Source organism: Vulpes vulpes, chromosome 3, assembly GCF_048418805.1.
Source record: "Vulpes vulpes isolate BD-2025 chromosome 3, VulVul3, whole genome shotgun sequence".
NCBI lineage: Eukaryota > Metazoa > Chordata > Mammalia > Carnivora > Canidae > Vulpes > Vulpes vulpes.
Genome location: NC_132782.1, coordinates 150,367,089 through 150,385,490, shown reverse-complemented (window position 1 = coordinate 150,385,490; position 18,402 = coordinate 150,367,089). Strand labels below are relative to the sequence as shown.

The 18,402-nt window shown below is 39.2% G+C and overlaps 1 protein-coding gene and 1 non-coding gene across 7 annotated transcripts in view; one reads left to right on the top strand and one right to left on the bottom strand.

The window, feature by feature from the left end:
* SRSF11 (serine and arginine rich splicing factor 11) overlaps nucleotides 1-18,402 on the top strand; it is a 41,707-nt gene that overhangs the window by 8,710 nt on the left and 14,595 nt on the right. For 2 of the 6 annotated variants that reach the window (XM_072754909.1, XM_026018055.2), the window contains exons 1-3: nucleotides 11,761-15,201; nucleotides 15,496-15,605; nucleotides 17,621-17,713. Coding sequence is in view for 4 of the 6 variants with exons in the window: in XM_072754904.1 (XP_072611005.1) it covers nucleotides 5,458-5,642; nucleotides 11,587-11,720; nucleotides 15,496-15,605; nucleotides 17,621-17,713 (522 nt within the window). In the remaining 2 variants the exon portion in view is untranslated. The other 4 variants (XM_072754907.1, XM_072754904.1, XM_072754906.1 and 1 more) reach the window with 4 other exon arrangements.
* Nucleotides 8,635-8,738, bottom strand: LOC112934622 (U6 spliceosomal RNA). Its single transcript, XR_003237998.1, has one exon. It is a non-coding gene; the product is annotated as a U6 spliceosomal RNA (small nuclear RNA).

The window sequence follows — 18,402 nt, the reverse complement described above, 5'->3', positions numbered from 1 at the left end:
ACTTGATTTATCCAAATGGGAACATGATATCCAGTGGGTAGAGTGATTATATATCTGTACCAAATCCTATCTTTTATTTGAAGGATTGCCAAATAATATATGAGAATTCTTTTTCCTTTTGCATTGGAAATATCTTTTTTTTTTTGCAAGTGTTCTTTTTTCCCCAGCCACATTTGTATATAAATCACATACGGCACTGTATATGTTTAAAGTGTAGAGCATAATGATTTGATCTATGTATATTGTGAATTATCACAATAAGTTTAGTTAATATTCATCATCTCATTTAGATTAAAAAATAAAAAGGAAAAATATATTTTCCTTGGGATGAGAACTCTTAAGGACTTACTCTTGCGTATATATCATACAGCAATGTTAAGTATATAGCCATCATATTGTACATTGCATCTCTAGTACTTATTTATAACTGGAAGTTTGTATCTTTTCACCACTTTCCTCCAATTCCCCCTCCCCCACCCTTGCCTCTAGTAACCATAGATCTGATCTCTTTTTGTAGAAGTTTAGGGGTGTTTTTGTTTTTACTTCACATATAAGTGAAATCCTACAATATTCGTCTTCCTTGTCTGACTTTTTTCAATAACAATAAAGCCCGCAGGGCCCAGTCATGTCAGAAATGGAAGGATTTCCTTGTTTTTTATGGCTGAATGCTAGATAGTACACTGTGTATATGTGTATGCATATACACATACACACTCTACAACTTCTTTATTCATTTGTCAGTGGACACAAGTTTTTTCCATGTCTAGGATATTCTAAATAATACTGCAGTGTGGTGTTAGCAGTTACTCATTGCCAATAGTACTCTATTATGGGGAGCCTGTAAGTTATTTTCTATATTCCAAAAGCTTTTCAGAAATCATGCACTATAGTATGCATATATAGGCCAAAACTGACTATATGACTATACAGGCCATAATAAGACTAGTATATAGACCAAAATGACAGGTTACTTTTTGCTTTGGATTAGAAATAGCATTAACCCTTGGTAACGGGTAATATTTATCATGCAAATATAGCTAGAAGCCTTCCCAGTCCACTCCAAAGATGAGCTATGGCCCTTCCCTTTGCATATTTCTTTCACTTTATTTTCCACATGATACTGACAGGATCTCCTTGTAAGTCTGTCTCTGAAATGTAAACTAGAAACTATTCATTCAATAAAGAATAGTCTTCCAACTTTTCTTGAAAGCTTCAAACTTATTCTTACCCTTAGGACCTTTTTAATATGCTATTTCCTCTGTTTGGATTGGCTCTTCCCCCAGAAATTCAAATGGCTTGCTTCCACCTTTTATTAAAGTCTCAGCTCAGTAACACATTCTCTCCTATGTTTTATTCTGGTTTATTTTCATGGCAGCATGTTACTCCCTTACATCTTTGCGTGTATTTATTGAAAGTATGCCATACTGAAGTTATAGGCAATCAGGGACACTGCCTATCTTTTTCTGCTCTATTTCTAGTGTCTAGAAAAATCCTGGAACGTGGGCAGCCCCGGTGGCTTAGCAGTTTAGTGCGCCGCCTTCAGCCTGGGGTGTGATCCTGGAGACCCGGGATCAGGATCGAGTCCCACATCGGGCTCCCTGCATGGAGCCTGCTTCTCCCTCTGCCTGTGTCTCTGCCTCTCTCTTTCTCTCTCTCTGTGTCTCTCATGAATAAATAAATAAAATCCAAAAAAAGAAAAAAAAAAGCGCTGAAGAAGCATTTAAAAAAGAAAATCCTGGAACATAACAGGTGCATAATATTTGAAGGAATTTGCAAGCTTTTTTTAACAACTGCTTATGACGCTGAGGTTAAAGTAAATAAGACAAGGGGCACCTGGGTGGTTCAGTGATTGAGCATCTGCCTTTGGCTCAGGTTGTGATCCCGGGGTCCTGGGATCGAGTCCTGCATCAGGTTCCCCCCAGGGAGCCTGCTTCTCCCTCTGCCTGTGTCTCTGCCTCTCTGTGTCTTTCTTGAATAAATAAAGTCTTTAAAAAAAATAAGGCAAGTATGATATTCATCTCCAGATTCTGTATTTCTTATAGTTTTGTTTAATCAGGATCCTAAACAAATCTGAAGTGATTTAAAACTACTATAGATTGGGGACGGCTGGGTGCCTCAGTGGTTGAGCGTCTGCCTTCGGCTCAGGTCATGACCCTGGGGCCTTGGGATCAAGTCCCACATTGGGCTCCCTGCATGGAGCCTGCTTCTCCCTGTTGTCTCTGCTTCTCTCTGTGTGTCTCTCATGAATAAATAAATAAAATCTTAAAAAATAAATCTATAGATTGATTATACTTATTTGCTTTGATGTATTTATTTGCCTTCAGTTATCTCTATGGGCAACAGACAGTAAGTCGTCAAAGTAGTTAATTATTTAATCAGTTTATTAGACCTAGAAATATTTTCAGAATTATGATTCATTCAGTTTCTGATTGAACTTAGATTCTTAGAAGCGAAGTGAATTTTTTTTCAAATCACACTTAATAAATCACAGGGTAGTATTCTAAGTCTAGTATATTTTCTACCTGTCAGATGATTTGAAAATAAAATACTCAGAAATTCTCCTTTTTAGAATAGGATTCTTTTTTTACCACATTGTTTCTCCATTCAGAGGCACCATCTATTGGCATATGTAGTAAGTTATGCATAAACTGGCTTGTGATGATTTAAAAGATTTTATCACAGAACTCTTTCTTGGAAAAAAAAAGACTCTTTCTTGGTTTGAATGTGTAACTATGAAATATGTCAAATATATGTAGAATAACAAAAGATTTCAGTGTATCCACCTTAAAGAATGAAAAGATGCTAACATTAAAAAAAAAAAAAGAGGCAGGAATGAACCCTGCGTTTGTGTTGTCCTTTTATCATAGAGCACTGTAGCATGCACAGGTATTCACTTTTAGAAAGTATTAAATTTGTCAAATGACAAAAAAACAATAATGAATTTAATGTCCTTTATTACAGAGAAGACAGTGCATGGATTGGGGGATTACAGTGCCTCACAAACAGTTGAACACTCTTCCCAAAAGATTTTAGCCAAGAGCATGTTTTAGAGACCATTGGGAGAGGTGGCACAGAAATGCAGCATGATTGGCCAGGAGATTGAAGGAGTTCCTTATAAAGCTAGCAGGTCCTATTACCTAGGTAAGATAAGTTAACTCAAGCTGAGTTAGAGGATTGTAAAATTGGTGTATGTGAGGTTTCTGGATAGGTGATTCCCGTAAGTGCAGGCTGACTTAAATTTGTAACATGAGTCAGGTCACTAGGGCAGCCTCCCATTTTGTGGGTCCTGATACAAATTAACTATCAAATTAATCTGTAATTAGCAGCTACATGCATTTGATTCAAAATAAGAAGATAAATACAAAACAAAAATAAGGGCTATGTTGTTTGAATATAAGCCTCAGGAAAATTACGAATTACAACAAATGGCATGCCACTCAATGAGTATGAATATACTCAAATGTCAGATTATGTATGTATGTATGTATTGGAGACAGTATGTGTGAGAGCGAGCGAGCACAAGCAGGGGGTAGGAGTAGAGGGAGAAACCGACTCCCCACTGAACAGGGAGCCCAAAGCAGGACTCAATCCCAGGACCCTGAGATCATGACCTGAGCTGAAGGCGGATGCGTGCCCCTCTGAGCCAGCCAGGCGCCCCATGCCTTGTTTTGTTTTGTTTTGTTTTTAATATTTTTTTATTTTTTTTTTTATTTTTTTATTTTTTTATGATAGTCACAGAGAGAGAGAGAGAGGCAGAGACATAGGCAGAGGGAGAAGCAGGCTCCATGCACCGGGAGCCCGACGTGGGATTCGATCCCGGGTCTCCAGGATCGCGCCCTGGGCCAAAGGCAGGCGCCGAAATGCAGCGCCACCCAGGGATCCCCATGCCTTGTTTTTATAAGAAGTAGCAGAAGTGAGTTAGCTAGTGCGCACACCCAGCTGGTTGCCTCTCCATCCAGGTCTCAGGAACTTTGTGTTCTAGTCTTTCAGAAATCACACCCTTGACTTCATTATCCCGTAGATATATTCAGCAACAAAAATAGTCTGTAAGGCCTCAGGTTTTAGCCTCCAAAAATACTGAGGGGCAAGTAAAATATTTAACAATTGTCTTAGAATAAATAGCTCTGTCATTAAGGCACGTGTTTAATTCATTATTCATGTGTTTAACACCTTTACTGGACATTTACTACGTGACAGACATTGTGCTTACATCTTAAACTGACCCAGAAAACTCCACCACTTTGGGAGGAGATACGTCTCTATAATAAGTAGAGGAGTGTGTGTTTTCTGTTGTTGAGCGGAGAAGAGGCAGAAGTTGTGGCAGGGAGGGAGGGAAGGCCGTGGCGTGCGGAGGATGGTAGGTAGTGAGGGAGGTCAGTAACGATGTGGATAAGGGCACAGTGCAATTAGAGGGCTTTTTTATTTTATTTATTCATGAGAGGCAGGGACACAGGCAGAGGGAGAAGCAGGCTCCCTGTGGGGACCCCGGGGTCACAACCTGGGCGGAGGGCGGATGCTCAACCCCTGAGCCACCCAGGTGCCCCTAAATTAGAGATTTTTGTCGCGTTTGGGAAACTGCTAGGGTTTGGGTAACATTGGATGAAAACGGGAGTTCAAAGAGGGTTGAAAAATTAGACAATTGGTTTTATAGTCAAAGCTTCAGAAGTATTTTAACCAAGAATATGCGTGGAGATCAAGTTTTTCCGTAGAAATTTCAGATCATATAGTTGAACATATTTAGGTACTGAAAAGTGTGCTTTTAAGAAGTCAGCTTGTGCCCTGACATTTGCTTATTGAGCATCAGTTAAGTATATCAGTAAAAGAAGTGCTTCGTCAAGGTTTCGGTGACCAAGTAGGTTGGTTAGAAACGTAATGTCCCCAAAATGTGTGTAAATACATGAAATTTTAGGATAGGAAAATTTTGGTAGCTGCGGTGGAAATTTCCTTAGTCCCTGGACAGATCCCTGGGTGGTCTTGCGTGAAGAAATAAGCAGCATTTCTGATGGCAGCGCTTGCCCGACGGCGCAGCTTGTGCAGAGGAGCCCGCGCTCCTTGTTCTCAGGAGTTGATGCCTCTCGCTCGCTCTGCGGGAGAGCGCGGGGCCGCGGCGGGGGGCGGGGCGGCGGCGGGGGCGGGGCCGCGGCGGGGAGCGCGGCGGCGGGGGGGCGGGGCCGCGGCGGGGAGCGCGGCGGCGGGGGGCGGGGCCACGGCGGTGACGCGCGCGCACGGCCTTGTGGGGCGCGGGGCGCGCCCGGGCGGTGGTGGCCGGCGAGGTGGGGGCGGCCGTTTGTTTCCTCGCGGTGGCGGGCTCGCGCGCTCCCCCCTCGCGAGCGGCGGCGGGTGGCGAGCGGCGGCGGCGGCGGACGGCCCGAGCCCCGGCGGCGGATCGGCCCCCCCCTCTCACGGTTTGTTGTGTGTTTGATGTGTTAAAGCAGGAGCGCGGCGGCGAGCGGCGCCATGAGCAGCAGCAGCGTCGTGCCCGGCTCGGCGGGCCCGGGCCCCAGCGGCGGGCCGGGCGGCGGCGGCGGCGGCACCGAGGTGATCCAGGTGACCAACGTGTCCCCGAGCGCCAGCTCCGAGCAGATGCGGACCCTCTTCGGCTTCCTGGGCAAGATCGACGAGCTGCGCCTCTTCCCGCCAGAGTGAGTAGCGCTGGGGCCTGGCCGCCGCCTTCCGGGGCCCGGGCCGCGCGGGCCTGCGCTCTCGGGGGCCGGGCGGGGGGGGGGGGGCGGCACGGGGCTCCGGAGGGCCGGGCCCGCGGGGCGCCGCGCGGTGGCTGCTTTGAACAGAAGCAAGTGTTGGAGCCCTTTGAGGAGCAGCCGCGTCCTCGGTCCCTACGGGGCTCCGGTAGCGACGTCCGTCCGTCCCCGCCCCCCCGCCCCCGGCGCGGGGCCCGAGGGGCTCAGCCCCGAACGGCGGACCCTGCCCTTTACGCGCCTCCGACGAGGGGCTTTACACAGCGGTGGATTCTGGAGTTAGCACGGCTCTCTGTGTCTGTGGTGTGGCTCTTGCTCCCTGCACGAGCAGTGAGTGCCTGAATCGCCGGGGAGAGGCGGAGCCGTGAGCAGAGGTGACCAGTACCGGGACCCACGTGCCGAGCAGCTGCGGGCGCCGTGCTCGGACCCTCCCCGGGAACCCGGGAACCGCCGTGCTTGTGCTCCGCATTCGTGGTCCCCCGGTAGAAGCTGATCCTCCTGCAGTGCTCAATACTTTACGTATTTCATCACTTTCTACTGAAAGTATTTTTAGATGATTCCTCCCGTTTTCAGATGACTATGTTGTCTTGAATTTTTAGAGGAATATACATGCAGAAAAGGTTTCAGAGTTCACTGATTTTCAGGAAGTGTAGAATTCTGGGAACAAACGTTTTGTTTTGAACGGAAACTTGACTGCTTTTGGTAAGGAAGAACAAATAGCTTTCATAATAGGAATATACAAAAATACTTGCCGTTATTCCATTTTCTGACAACATGCCCTTTGTTAAGTTTTTGTGAGATTAACAGTGAAAATGCGGAAAATGAGAATGGCACGTGTCATTATTATAATGCTATTATTCAAAATATCTGACATACCGGATTGATTTATGAAATCATTCTTTCCAGCCCAGCAAGTTACAAAGAAAGACTCTTGTTATAGTTCCTGACTTTAAAATGTTTTGTTTTGAAGATGCTCTTCTTAGGATGCATTTGTGAAAAGGTGACACCAGGTATAGGCTGTTTCCTGGCTCCTCTTTTACCGAATGAATGACCAGTGTCTTAGAGTCCTGATGGACCAGTCTTGGCTTTTTTGCTTTGTTGTCAAAGGAGTATTTCCATCATAACCGGGGGTGACTGATGTGAATCAGATAACGTGACCTGGGGTGCTGTGCCTTGGGACTCCTTTTCCCGTATTGGGAAGAAGATAAATATTGACACATCTTTGCTCTTTGACTCCTTTATATTTGTTCCCACATATAAATAATTTCTCATCTGACACTGTACAAGGTTACAATATAGTAGATGCTAGTACTACCTCAGTGGCCTTCTGGATTTGAATAGGATGGATGTAGAGTCTTTCTTTTGTTCATTTAACGTGGATTTTTTTTTTTTTAATGTAAGTCTTAATTGCTAATCTCACTTGCATGACTTGGAAATGTTCTGGACAATTTCTTTAAGCTTATTACTCTTTTCAGCATTAGCTTGCTGGGGATAACGTGCTGTGGAGTCCTAAATAGTGCTCCAAAAAGGTGCATCATTCCAAAAATATACATTTTTACTCATAGAATAAGAGTAAATGGTTCAGAATATTTAAAATTCTAACATAAATATGTTTGCCACTTTTTTTTTTTTATGGGGTGTATGTGTGTTTTGTTTTTCCACCAAAGGCATTCATATTCATTTAGGCCTCCTCACCTAGATGGATGTCTGACGCTTGCTGCTTTTTGTTATTCAAATGTCACCTAATCAGAGAAACCTTCCCTGATCACCCTGTATGAAAATAAAACACTCCTGCTCCCTCTCTTCCTCCCCCGTTAAATTTAACTGCCTTGTTTTTCTCTAAAGCACTCCTCACCAACTGTCAGGTTAAGTTTAGCTTCCTCTCCTGGAGTATGTGTCCCCTTAGGTCAGCAACATCACCTATGGAGCATTGTTTAAAGTACATAGAGGACAGCCTTAACCCACACCTACCGAAATGGTGCTTTCCGTTATAAATACCTATGAGGAGGGGGCAGTGGTGATTGTGGGATCTGGAATTACAGGAGACATTTCAGTGTCCACCTCCTCACGAAGGTTTCTCCCTTTGTTTCATTATTGAATCCTTCTCTTTCTTGGTTCTTTTAAGCTGAAAATTGCTGGCCTATAATTTCACCCAGTGATAATGATGTTTTAACAAGAAATAATACTCTCACCCTCTCTTCAGTATGACAGCCCTTAACAGCTATTTGAAAGCCTCTGTCGGCATTCCCCCTCATTTATTCCCTCTCTTATAAAGGAAAGTATTCCCTTTAATTCTAGTTGTTCCTAAAATGCATTTTAGAAATTCAACATTGTGTGAATGTCTAGTATGTGCTAGATGATTTCCTATTTTATCTTAAACCTGTTTTTTTGAACAAGTGAACTGAAATTCACATACGTTGTTTTGCACTCCCAAATCACTCTACCACCATAGAATCAGAATTCATATTTCCACCCCAGTGTTGTGATTCTCCTTTACTACTTGGTAAAGTATTTCCTTGATTCAGCCAAACAACTTATGAGTGGAATCATTCTTTTGACAGTGAGTATTCTTTCAATGTTTGGTTTTAGTGTATTTCAGATTGGAGAATATAACTGGAGTGTTTATTGGGTAATGATCCCAGTGAAGCATATGTCAGAGTTATGCATTAACTGAAGGTTCACATCAATTATTTAGGTAATTATTTTGGTGGCCAAAAATAGATTATTTTTAATACTGACCGAAAGACTTCATTTTCCGTGAATGCATAGGCAAGTCTACGGAAACCGATGACTTGTTAACAAACTGACATTGATCTCACTCATCCAACTGGAAAACAAAAAAAAATTTTCTTTCACAGCAAAAAAATAAAACCTAATACAGTAAACTTCTAAGGAAGAGTTTTGCGGACATTCTAACAAACTGTCTTAGAAAAAAAATAAAAGTATGGTACACATCACAAATTTGAGTCTTATTCTTACAGAGGGCCATGCGAATCTTCTCTATCATTCCAATTTTAGTGTATGTGCTGTGGAACTGAGCACCAAAAATACTTTAATGCTCATAAGTAACTACAGTTGGGTAAGATTATCTTTGAGAACTTTTTATTAAGTGCAACATTTTGCTGTATTTCTTTATAACTGAATAAGAACTCAATGGAGGAGAGGGCTATAACGTCAACAGAGTCACATTTTCAGGTGAACGTTACCTTTGTCACAGATCTGCCATTTTGAGGGCTTAGGAGATGCCTTTATTAATAATTGTAAGCCCCAAATTCTCCACCCAGAAATGTTTAACACAGTATCACAGTGGGAGTTGAAAGCGTGTCATCAGTGGTCTGAACCAGAAGCTCTCATGCTTTAGTTGGCATAAATATCAACCGTGGATCTTACGAATCAAAGCCCTCCTGTAAAGGGATTCTCAAATTCATTGGGCTTGATGGAAAACAGAAACCTGAATTTTCCATGAGCATCCCAGAAGACTGGGAAACAATCCTTAGAGGACACTTTAATAAAAAGATTGGGAAAAATAGTATACCACTCTTTACCTAAGGGCAAAAGCATCACATAGGGCTGGCTTTTTCCTGTCTTGCTTCTCATCAACTGCCCTACCTCATCTATATTAATTCTTAAACGTAAAAGATGAAAACAAATTTTTAGAACAAAATTCTAGGGTAGAAAAATTGATTTCATGCATCAGTCTGAAAGTGAAATTTACATGCTATCTTATCAGCGTGTGTCTTCTTTTAATAAATTCTGAGACTATATAAGACTGTAACTGAGTCCAAATAGTAATGGTTTTAAACAAGGTTGTTTGAAGCAAGGAGAAATGAATTATCTGCCTTTCTGGGTTGTCTTACGGTGACTCTCTTTTCCTTGGTATTTAATTATTCATGTTTTTACTTCCACACCACTTACGGGTTTGATATAACCAAGTAATAGCTGGAAGTAATAGCAGTAATATTGCCATGACATGAATGGATAGAAAAATTGCGAATCATTTAAATTGCCAAATTAATGGAAATACACTGAACATGTAGGCAGTATTTCCTAATTTTATTTTATAAGGAACTGTTCACTGTATTGATATTTTTTAAAAACTTAATATTAGAGTCATTTTCTTTTTTAGTCAGATGACAAGAGTGTCAAAGAAATGGTAGGGATCATTTTTTCAGAAATGTTTAAATGTCTATTACTTCCCAAACCATCATGTTAGGTGTTAAAAATGAAGGACAGCATCATTTTAAAGAGCTTTTTAATTTTGTAAAAACGTGGATATGTAAGAAAAGAGAAGTGCAATAGCTAAACCTGCTGAAATGGCATTCTTTCCAATATATGGGTGCAACATTGTTAAATTTTAGACCTGTCGTGCTTCCCATTAAAACAACACTATATCCACATTAAAACAAAACAAAAAAAAACACTGTATCTTTTCGAAAATATTTGGCAGTAAGCTTCCTTTAATAAGATGGCTTAAACTCCATTTGGATATACAGTATTGTCAACTTTGCTTTGAGCCTAGATTTGGATCACTGATTGGTGTATGGCCAGTGCCTTTCAAGAAACCTATTGAAAGTTCTAATGGGTTTGAGTGCTTGGGCTACGTATGTAATGGCTTCATGTTAGTGCTCAAATTATGAAGAATTTTCTTTGCAACAACACATACCTCTGAAATACCAGGGTAACCAAGTCTGATGTAATTACATTTTTATGTACACATGAAAATTAATTTATTTGGAAGAGCTAGCAATAAGCCCTATTTTAAAACCATTCCAACTTATTGTAAGATTTTTTTTCATTGTTGAGTCTTAAGATGCAGTTGTGTTGTTATAATAACGCAGTTGTTCTTTACCCTGGGTGCATGTTAAATTGGTCACAGAGAATTAAAGGAGGAGGAGGCATTCCCTACATCAGAAGATCTTGCGTTAATTCACGTAGAGTGAAGAGCCTGGGGCTTCCCCCCCCCCCCCCCCCCCCCCGTGGTTCTGATGTCTAGCCAGGGATGATATGATTATGACTGTTTTAAGCCATTACTTTTCAAACAACTTTTGGTTTGGGGTTAAGGGAGCAACGCTTAACTTTATTTGATCTTTCCCTTTTTTCACAGAGTTTTGTGGCAGAAATTTGAAACACCTTGTATTTTAAAAAGACAAAAATCCTGTTCACTCTTACCCTGCCGTAGGTTGCATTTTAGCACTTGTTTTACCTAAGAAAGCAATTTGCTGGGGGAATTTTGTGTAATGATACCAGGGGGTACTATGTAGCCCCATGTGTGTACACATTTTTTGTTTGTTTTTCTGAAAGCAATCTGAGTAAGACAGCCTTAATTATTTATAATGCCTCGGAGTTATAATATGCTGTAGGTGGAAGAGGACAGCACCTAGTAGGCAGGTCAAGAAAACTCATTGTCAAGTAGGTAGGTGTACTTTCCCGCAATATTTTTTTGTCCCTGAAGTGGAAGTTGTGTTTGTTTGTTTGTTTATTTATTTATTTATTTATTTATTTATTTATTTTACTCTGAAAAGTTATCAGTAACGAAAAGTTTTCTAAACCAAAATTATTTTACTTGCAATTTAAAATAGCTGGTATTGGTACTATGGGAAAAATGTTGAACTTTGGTGGTCTTCTCAAACTGTGAGATTATAGTTTCAAACTGTTTTTAATGTGATGTACTGTAAATTTGAACAGTGATTGTTTCTGTCCACATGCAGTTTGTGAGTTCAGTGGGCAGTACTTTATTTGAAATTTTTTGAAGTAGTTAAATACATGTGATACGTATTTTTATCTGCCTGTTTTACTTTTGGAATGCAAATGTTTAGGAGTCATACGTTTGTGTTCTAGCTGATATTCTTTTTTCTCTTTTTTTTTTTTATGTTATTTGTTTATTTTGTAGTGATTCACCTTTGCCAGTATCATCCCGTGTCTGCTTTGTTAAGTTCCATGATCCGGACTCAGCAGTTGTGGCACAGCATCTGACAAACACTGTATTCGTTGACAGAGCTTTGATAGTCGTACCATATGCAGAAGGTTTGTGCTTTGTTTAACTACCTATGAGGGCATCCTATGATGACCATCTACCTCAGTATAGTTCTAGAGTGAGCGTTAGTAGCATGTTAGAAATTTAAGCTATTAACATTTTGAAACCCTTGTTATACTGCAGTCCGTGTTTTTACTTGCAGATTTTTTTAATTCTAAAAATTAGACCTGTTCTTATATTTAACTTCTTGCATTCTTTTAAAACATTTTAAGTTCGTTAAAACCGTATCCCTAATTGTAATTTCTTAAGCTGTATCTACTTAGTTAATTTAATGTTGAGTTTTATGAAAAAGTCCTGAAGGTGAATGGTTCATTCCATGCACATTTAAATTACATAGAAACCTTCAAATAAATGCATGATGTTATTTCTGTTTTGAATAAATGACTAGGTTAGTTTTATGTATGTAGTGCTCCCTCTGACAGATTAACTAAAAAAATATCCCACATTGAATTCCAGTATACCAAGGGTTGCAATGATTTTGGTTTTTATGAAAGTTCAAGATTTCCTGTAGCTTAGGTGCCAGATGGGCACTGGGTAATTTGTTTTTATGCCAGATTTTCTTGTTCATTCTTGCTATATTTTCTAGATATCTCTAAATAATAAATTCTTCTCTCTGTTATTTGTGTGTGTGATTTTTGTAGTGGAGAAGGCAAATGCAAAACTCTTCCAGATGACTGAAAAACAGTGGGTCCTCTGCAGCTACAGGGGATTCTAGACATTAACTAAAGGCCAGCAAGCACTCAAGTCCCCCAAGTGTTTTCCTGGTGTAACCATTTGTTAACTACATTTTCTCTCTTTTTACATTTTAGGCTGTTAAAGTAATTTGACAGAAAAATAATGAGCAGGGTTTTTGGATCTAAAAAAGCCACTGTGACAAGACAGCACTATATTAATTCCATTTTGTAAAATTTTCTGAGACATATTTTATAATTAGTTTGTTCCCAGTGTACTGCGACTTTATTTGCTTTTCGGTAACTATAAATTTTGATCAAAGAAAGCACTGAAATATGATAAAATTACTGGATTTTAAGCTAACTAACGTAATGCTGACCAGAATTTAAATGCTATCCCCTTAAATGAACTGGTCAGTGGAAGCAGAATTTCGATGTTGTTAACTTTAGATGCTATCTCAGAGCTTTGAATACCAGTGTGAACATTTACACCGTGCCGTGTAAAAGTTGTGAAATGTCTAGTCCTTAAAACTTAGAAAAATTGCCTTTGTGGTTTTCTAAGAAATTAAATTGCATTCATAGATGGGTTAATAAGTAAGGCATGCTATGTAATAGTAGTACATCTATCTCCATGATATTAAAGTGTGTGAGCCCTGTTTTAAGGTTTTAAAATATATGTGCTGATAAGCGTTTGAGTTAGTGTGTTTTGATTAAGCAATTTCTTTTATATCAGTGTGCCTGTTGTAGGATAAGACGTATCACCAAGAGAAAATTTACAGAATTCAAACTTAGGATAAGTAAAATACAGTTTTTGAAAAAAAGTTCAAATCATGTGAGTAATGTGCAAAACTTAGACTTTAAATTTAAAGAATTCTTACTGGCTAAGTATCATAGTTCCCGAGTCCTGAACATAATACAGTATATCATATAACTGGCTTTCAAAAGTATTTTTAGACTTGTAGTAACCTTTCTAGATCTGTTCTGAAAATGAAATATTTAGGAGGGTATATAGAATTGCAGAAATATTTAAGTTCCAGAATCTGTTTTTGGTGTATTTGATTTATTGGTATGGTATGCTGTATTAATGTTACCACCGCTGAATAACTAATGTACTCAATCCCTTTGTCACCATTCACCCTAGTTTTTAGCTCTTAACACTTTGGTGTTGGCTCTTGGTCAGTGTTTTAGAACAATAGACACAAAGTGTACGGTAAGGAATAGTCTTAATTGGTAAAACTGAGATAGCTGGATTTGGAAGGAACTCGTAATAGTAATGGATTTGGGGGTTATTTAGGTTCCTTGGTTAATGTTTGTTTCTTTTGTCTGTTTCTTTTTCTTTCATTTCTACACATTCATGCAGTATTTCATGGTTCTATCAAAGCAGCAGTAAAAAAAATACTCTTGACGCATGAAAATTAACTGGTGAGGGGCCTCATTGCTATTTTTAAATTGTAGTTTTATTTTTAAATAGTCTTTTTTAAATCAGAGGATCAGATGCATGACTTTTTTTTTAATGGATGCAGATCTTCTATCAGGTGTCTCACAATAAATTCAAGAGGATTTTAGTTTGCCAGAAATGTTGCAAATGCACTAATTTGAGTAAGATGTTGATACTTAATATTATCCTCTTGAGACATAATTTTGCATGCAAAATTATCCCATAATCTTTGTAGGTTTGTTAATATTGATGCATTAATGCCCTATATCTAAATGATCTTCTCCCCCCACCCCTCCATAACTCTTGGTATCTAAATTGATGACAGCTCTGACACAAGCAAGATAACAGTGCTGTGTAGTATACATTTGTTTATATTATCGGCACTTCTCAGTATAGGTGGAAGGAACCATTACCTTTATTTAACAGTGGTTTTTCTTTTTTGTTGTTGTGTTTTACAGTTCTTTTCCCTGGTTCAGCCTGAACTATATACCAGGCCCTGCTGAAAATACCACCCAACAGTTTTCTTCTGCAGCTTATCCAGTTTCTCTTAAGTGCCCTGTACATATTGTATGTTTTATGATGAGATGCAGTTTCTTAATATGTATTACAGAAATACTACTGGTATTTGCAAATATGTAGTTTAATTGTATTATTGAACTCTCATTTTGGGGGCTTGGGCACATTAACAGATTAATCCATCTGTATAGGGCTTTTGCTGTTGGATAGAATTTAAATTGTCTACATAAATATTTGTTTAGGGCCCTTAGATTTTATCTGAATACACAGATTAGGCTTTTAAAAACAGACATACATGTTGTTTTTGGCTTTAGGAGTTTGGCTAAGTTAGCTTTTGAACTGAGTTAGCTTTTGAACTGACACTTATGTAGCAGCATTTTTGGTATGGTTAGCATGGCACATGTTGGAACATAAAGCATTTTACTGTACAGGTAAGGAATGTGCCATGTTGTTTTACCTATTCTCTTTCTTTCTTACCCACTTTCACACGCACGTCCTGTGTGTGTATTCAGAGACCTTCAGAAACATTCATATTCATTTTCATGAGTCAGCAAAAGCCCTACGCTTGATTCCAACAGAATATTTCCTTTACATACTTTTCTTCTCTTAATTTTTACAAAATTTGTATGGTAGGTGTAAAAGAAAATCATAGTAACTGTACCATATTATTAACCCCTAAATCAAACTTTTTTTGTCTTGTGTATCTTGATTTTTCTGTGTGCTTTATAGTGAAGCAGCCGACACGAGTCGTTGTTCATAAAACAGCTTTTGAAAGTTGAGAGCACACCCCTGGAGAACCGACTGTGCTTGCTTACGTTTGGTTCATGACTTAAAAATCGAGTACAGGTGATGAAATCTTGGCAGTGTTAACAAAAAAGTAGTGTGTATTGTGCTATTTTTTTTTTACTCTAGAAACTTAACCATTTGTAGAGAAAAAGGAAACAAATTTTCACACATTGAAGTTTCATTCTGACATAAAATTAATGATAAATAATCATAGAAGTCAAGCTTTATATTTTAGCGAACATAAGTACTTTCAACAAACTCAGGTGGTGTATCAGGGAGACATTTTCTGGGTGTTTTTGTGTGTTTTCTGTCTTGCAAAAGAGCGTGTTCTAATGCAAGGATGTTTCTCTGCAGGAGTTATTCCTGATGAGACTAAGGCTTTGTCTCTGTTGGCACCAGCTAATGCAGTGGCAGGTCTTCTGCCCGGTGGTGGACTCCTGCCTACCCCCAACCCACTTACCCAGGTACTCCCAGTTCTGTTGAACTAAAGGGTGGAAAGGAACGCAGGATTGTGGGAAAATCTAAACATACCTGAGCTTTTTTTTTTCAGTGCGGTCATGATTAGAGTTCACAGAGTGATTCCACGTGTGTCTAGTATTGTAAGAGGCTGTCTTAGATATGATCATAAGTACTAAAGGAGACCTCTTGGAAGTTTGCATTTTAAGAGCATTCTGAATATCGTAAATCTGCTATATTTGGTTTGCCGCTAGCTCTCAAAATAACCCATAAGGAACTGTTGTGGGCAGGGCTGGAATCTCATGAGACCTGAGACTTCTCTGGAACATGCTGTTAAAAATAGTATGTTCATTTGGACCCAGAAAGAAAATAAAGGTGAAATTTGGACTTACTGTGTTTTTATTTCCCCACTCAATGCCCTTTGATCTTTTGCTCTTGAGGTTTGAGTTAAGCACGTGGCTTGAAATAAAAATGAATTCTTAAAGCAGATTTTTTTTTTTTAACATGGGGAAGGTGACATAAAGTTGAAGAACGTTTTTGCTAGGTAATGCTTCTAACCCTGATAGTATACTATAAAAAGCATACTGTTTGAGAACTAAAAAGCTCTTTAAATGTCATGTATTCTCATTCAGAGAGATTAGAACTGATCAGTCGTGGTTTCAGAGATGATAGTGAACAGCAGGCCTCAACCAGCATTTTTTATAACAGCATTACTTTCTGTTTTTCATTTTGCCTTTGTATTTTTCATTAACTGTTATATTTGAACAGTTAACTATTAAGTGAACCATGTAGTACCAGAAAAAGGTTGAAATCAGGAATTCCCATCTTTTTTAGTATAACTTTGTCATTTAAGGCCTCATTTTTTACTTACAGAATGAGGATCTGGCTGGGTAATTTGTAGATACCTTCAACATACAAAATTGTGTAATAATGAAGGTAGACATTTTTATAGTGACACTACTTGAGTTGTACTCCATAAACAAAATACGGGAAGTTTGGTACCTTTTATTTGCTAGATATTACTAGAAGAGCTTTTAGCACAGTTCTTAGCAAGTTAGACTGCCTCCAAAGCTATAGGACTTTGCATGGTCTGCATCTGTTAACTGAGTAGAATTATGTCAGGCAGGAGACAAAAAGAACATGTGGTGATATGAATAGGGAAAGGCTAATATAAAGAGTTACTAACTAGTAACAGGAGGTAACTTCGCAGAACTCCCAGTGAATACAGTAATCACAGTTAGAGGAAGTACTTGGGATGCTGAGGAAGAAGGAACACAGATGAGGGGGTACCTCTTCCCCCTTTCAGGCTAAGTTTCAGACCACCTTCAAAAGGATGGAAGTACAAAGTCCCCTGGGGTGCCCACAGAACTCGTAGGAAGCTGCCCAAGAGGATGGTACCGATGGTCACTAAAGAAGTGAAGGCCATTGGGCTTCCCACTGTGGTTACTGTTACAACCAGAAAGTGAACATAGGAGCCAGGAAGAAAAACCCCTTCTACAGTGTCCTCCTTCTGCCTCCCCCTACAGATAAAGCTTAACACCGTGCCAGCTGTTGAGGGAGAAATGCTTATAAGGGTTCTGCTTTCATTGTCACAAAACAGGGCAAAGAACAGTGGATTTGGAGCTTAGAAGCAACAAATGTTTATCATTTTTGGCACACAAATATGTAAAATTCTTGTATCTTTTTCTCATTTCTGGTTTTAGGGATAAATATGCTGTCGTGAGTGAAAAATGAAGCTCTAGTATATTGCAGGGGGTAATAGGCAAAGTACAGCCCTTGGGCCAGACCCTCGTTTTTGTTAATTTTGATTGGAACATGACCGTGCCTATTTGCTTATTAATTAGTATTTTCTTTGACTGTTTTCAGGCTGCACTGGCATACATAGCTGAGTAGTTGCAACACAGCCCACATAGCTACAGACTTAAATTAGTTCTTATATGGTCCTTTAAAGGGAAAAACAATGATCCTTCAGTATCAGAAATAGAAGTTAAATTTTAAGTAAATAAAATTTGAAATTTCACAGATTGGCGCTGTTCCATTGGCTGCTTTGGGAGCTCCTACTCTTGATCCTGCCCTTGCTGCACTTGGGCTTCCTGGAGCAAACTTGAACTCTCAGGTATAACTTCATACCCTTCAACTTTGAGCTCATTTTTATAAATAAAGGATTTGTTCCATTAACTGTTAAAGTTTGCATTTCTAGAACGGGAGATAACTGATTACTGTAGTATAGTAATAATTTTTTTATTACTTTATAAAGTTGTTAATGAGAAGTTTAAAAGGTCACTGCATTATTAGCCCCTTAACCATTAAAGAATCTCTTGCTTTATGTAGTTTAGAGTAGTTTCACGGGGAGCCGAGTACATCAGTATGTTTGGAGTCAGTAATCAGTCATGAAAGGTTCATAATTTGTTTTCCTGTTATTTACTCTCTGAGAGGTTTTGTTTTCTCTCATTGTAATTTGGTGAAACTTTTTTCCTGAAGTCCTGACCTTGTGGAAATCTTTTATTATACTGCCGAAGCAGTTGGAGTTTTGTTTACACGTTTCTTGAAACTGAGCTAACAGGCTCGTCAGAAAGTCTCAAAATAAGCAGGAGGTGAACTGTTTTATAAGATTTAGACTTTTCAGCTTCATAATATTTTTACTTGCTAAAGCACTCAGCTTAATATGTGTTTTCACTGGCATTATATTTCCGTTGGTCTTCATGTCCCTAAAATGTTACTTCTGTAAGTTGCCCAGATTATCTTAAGGCATTTCAACATACTGAAAAAATGAAATAGCGATCATTTATGTTTTCTCACCGTTGC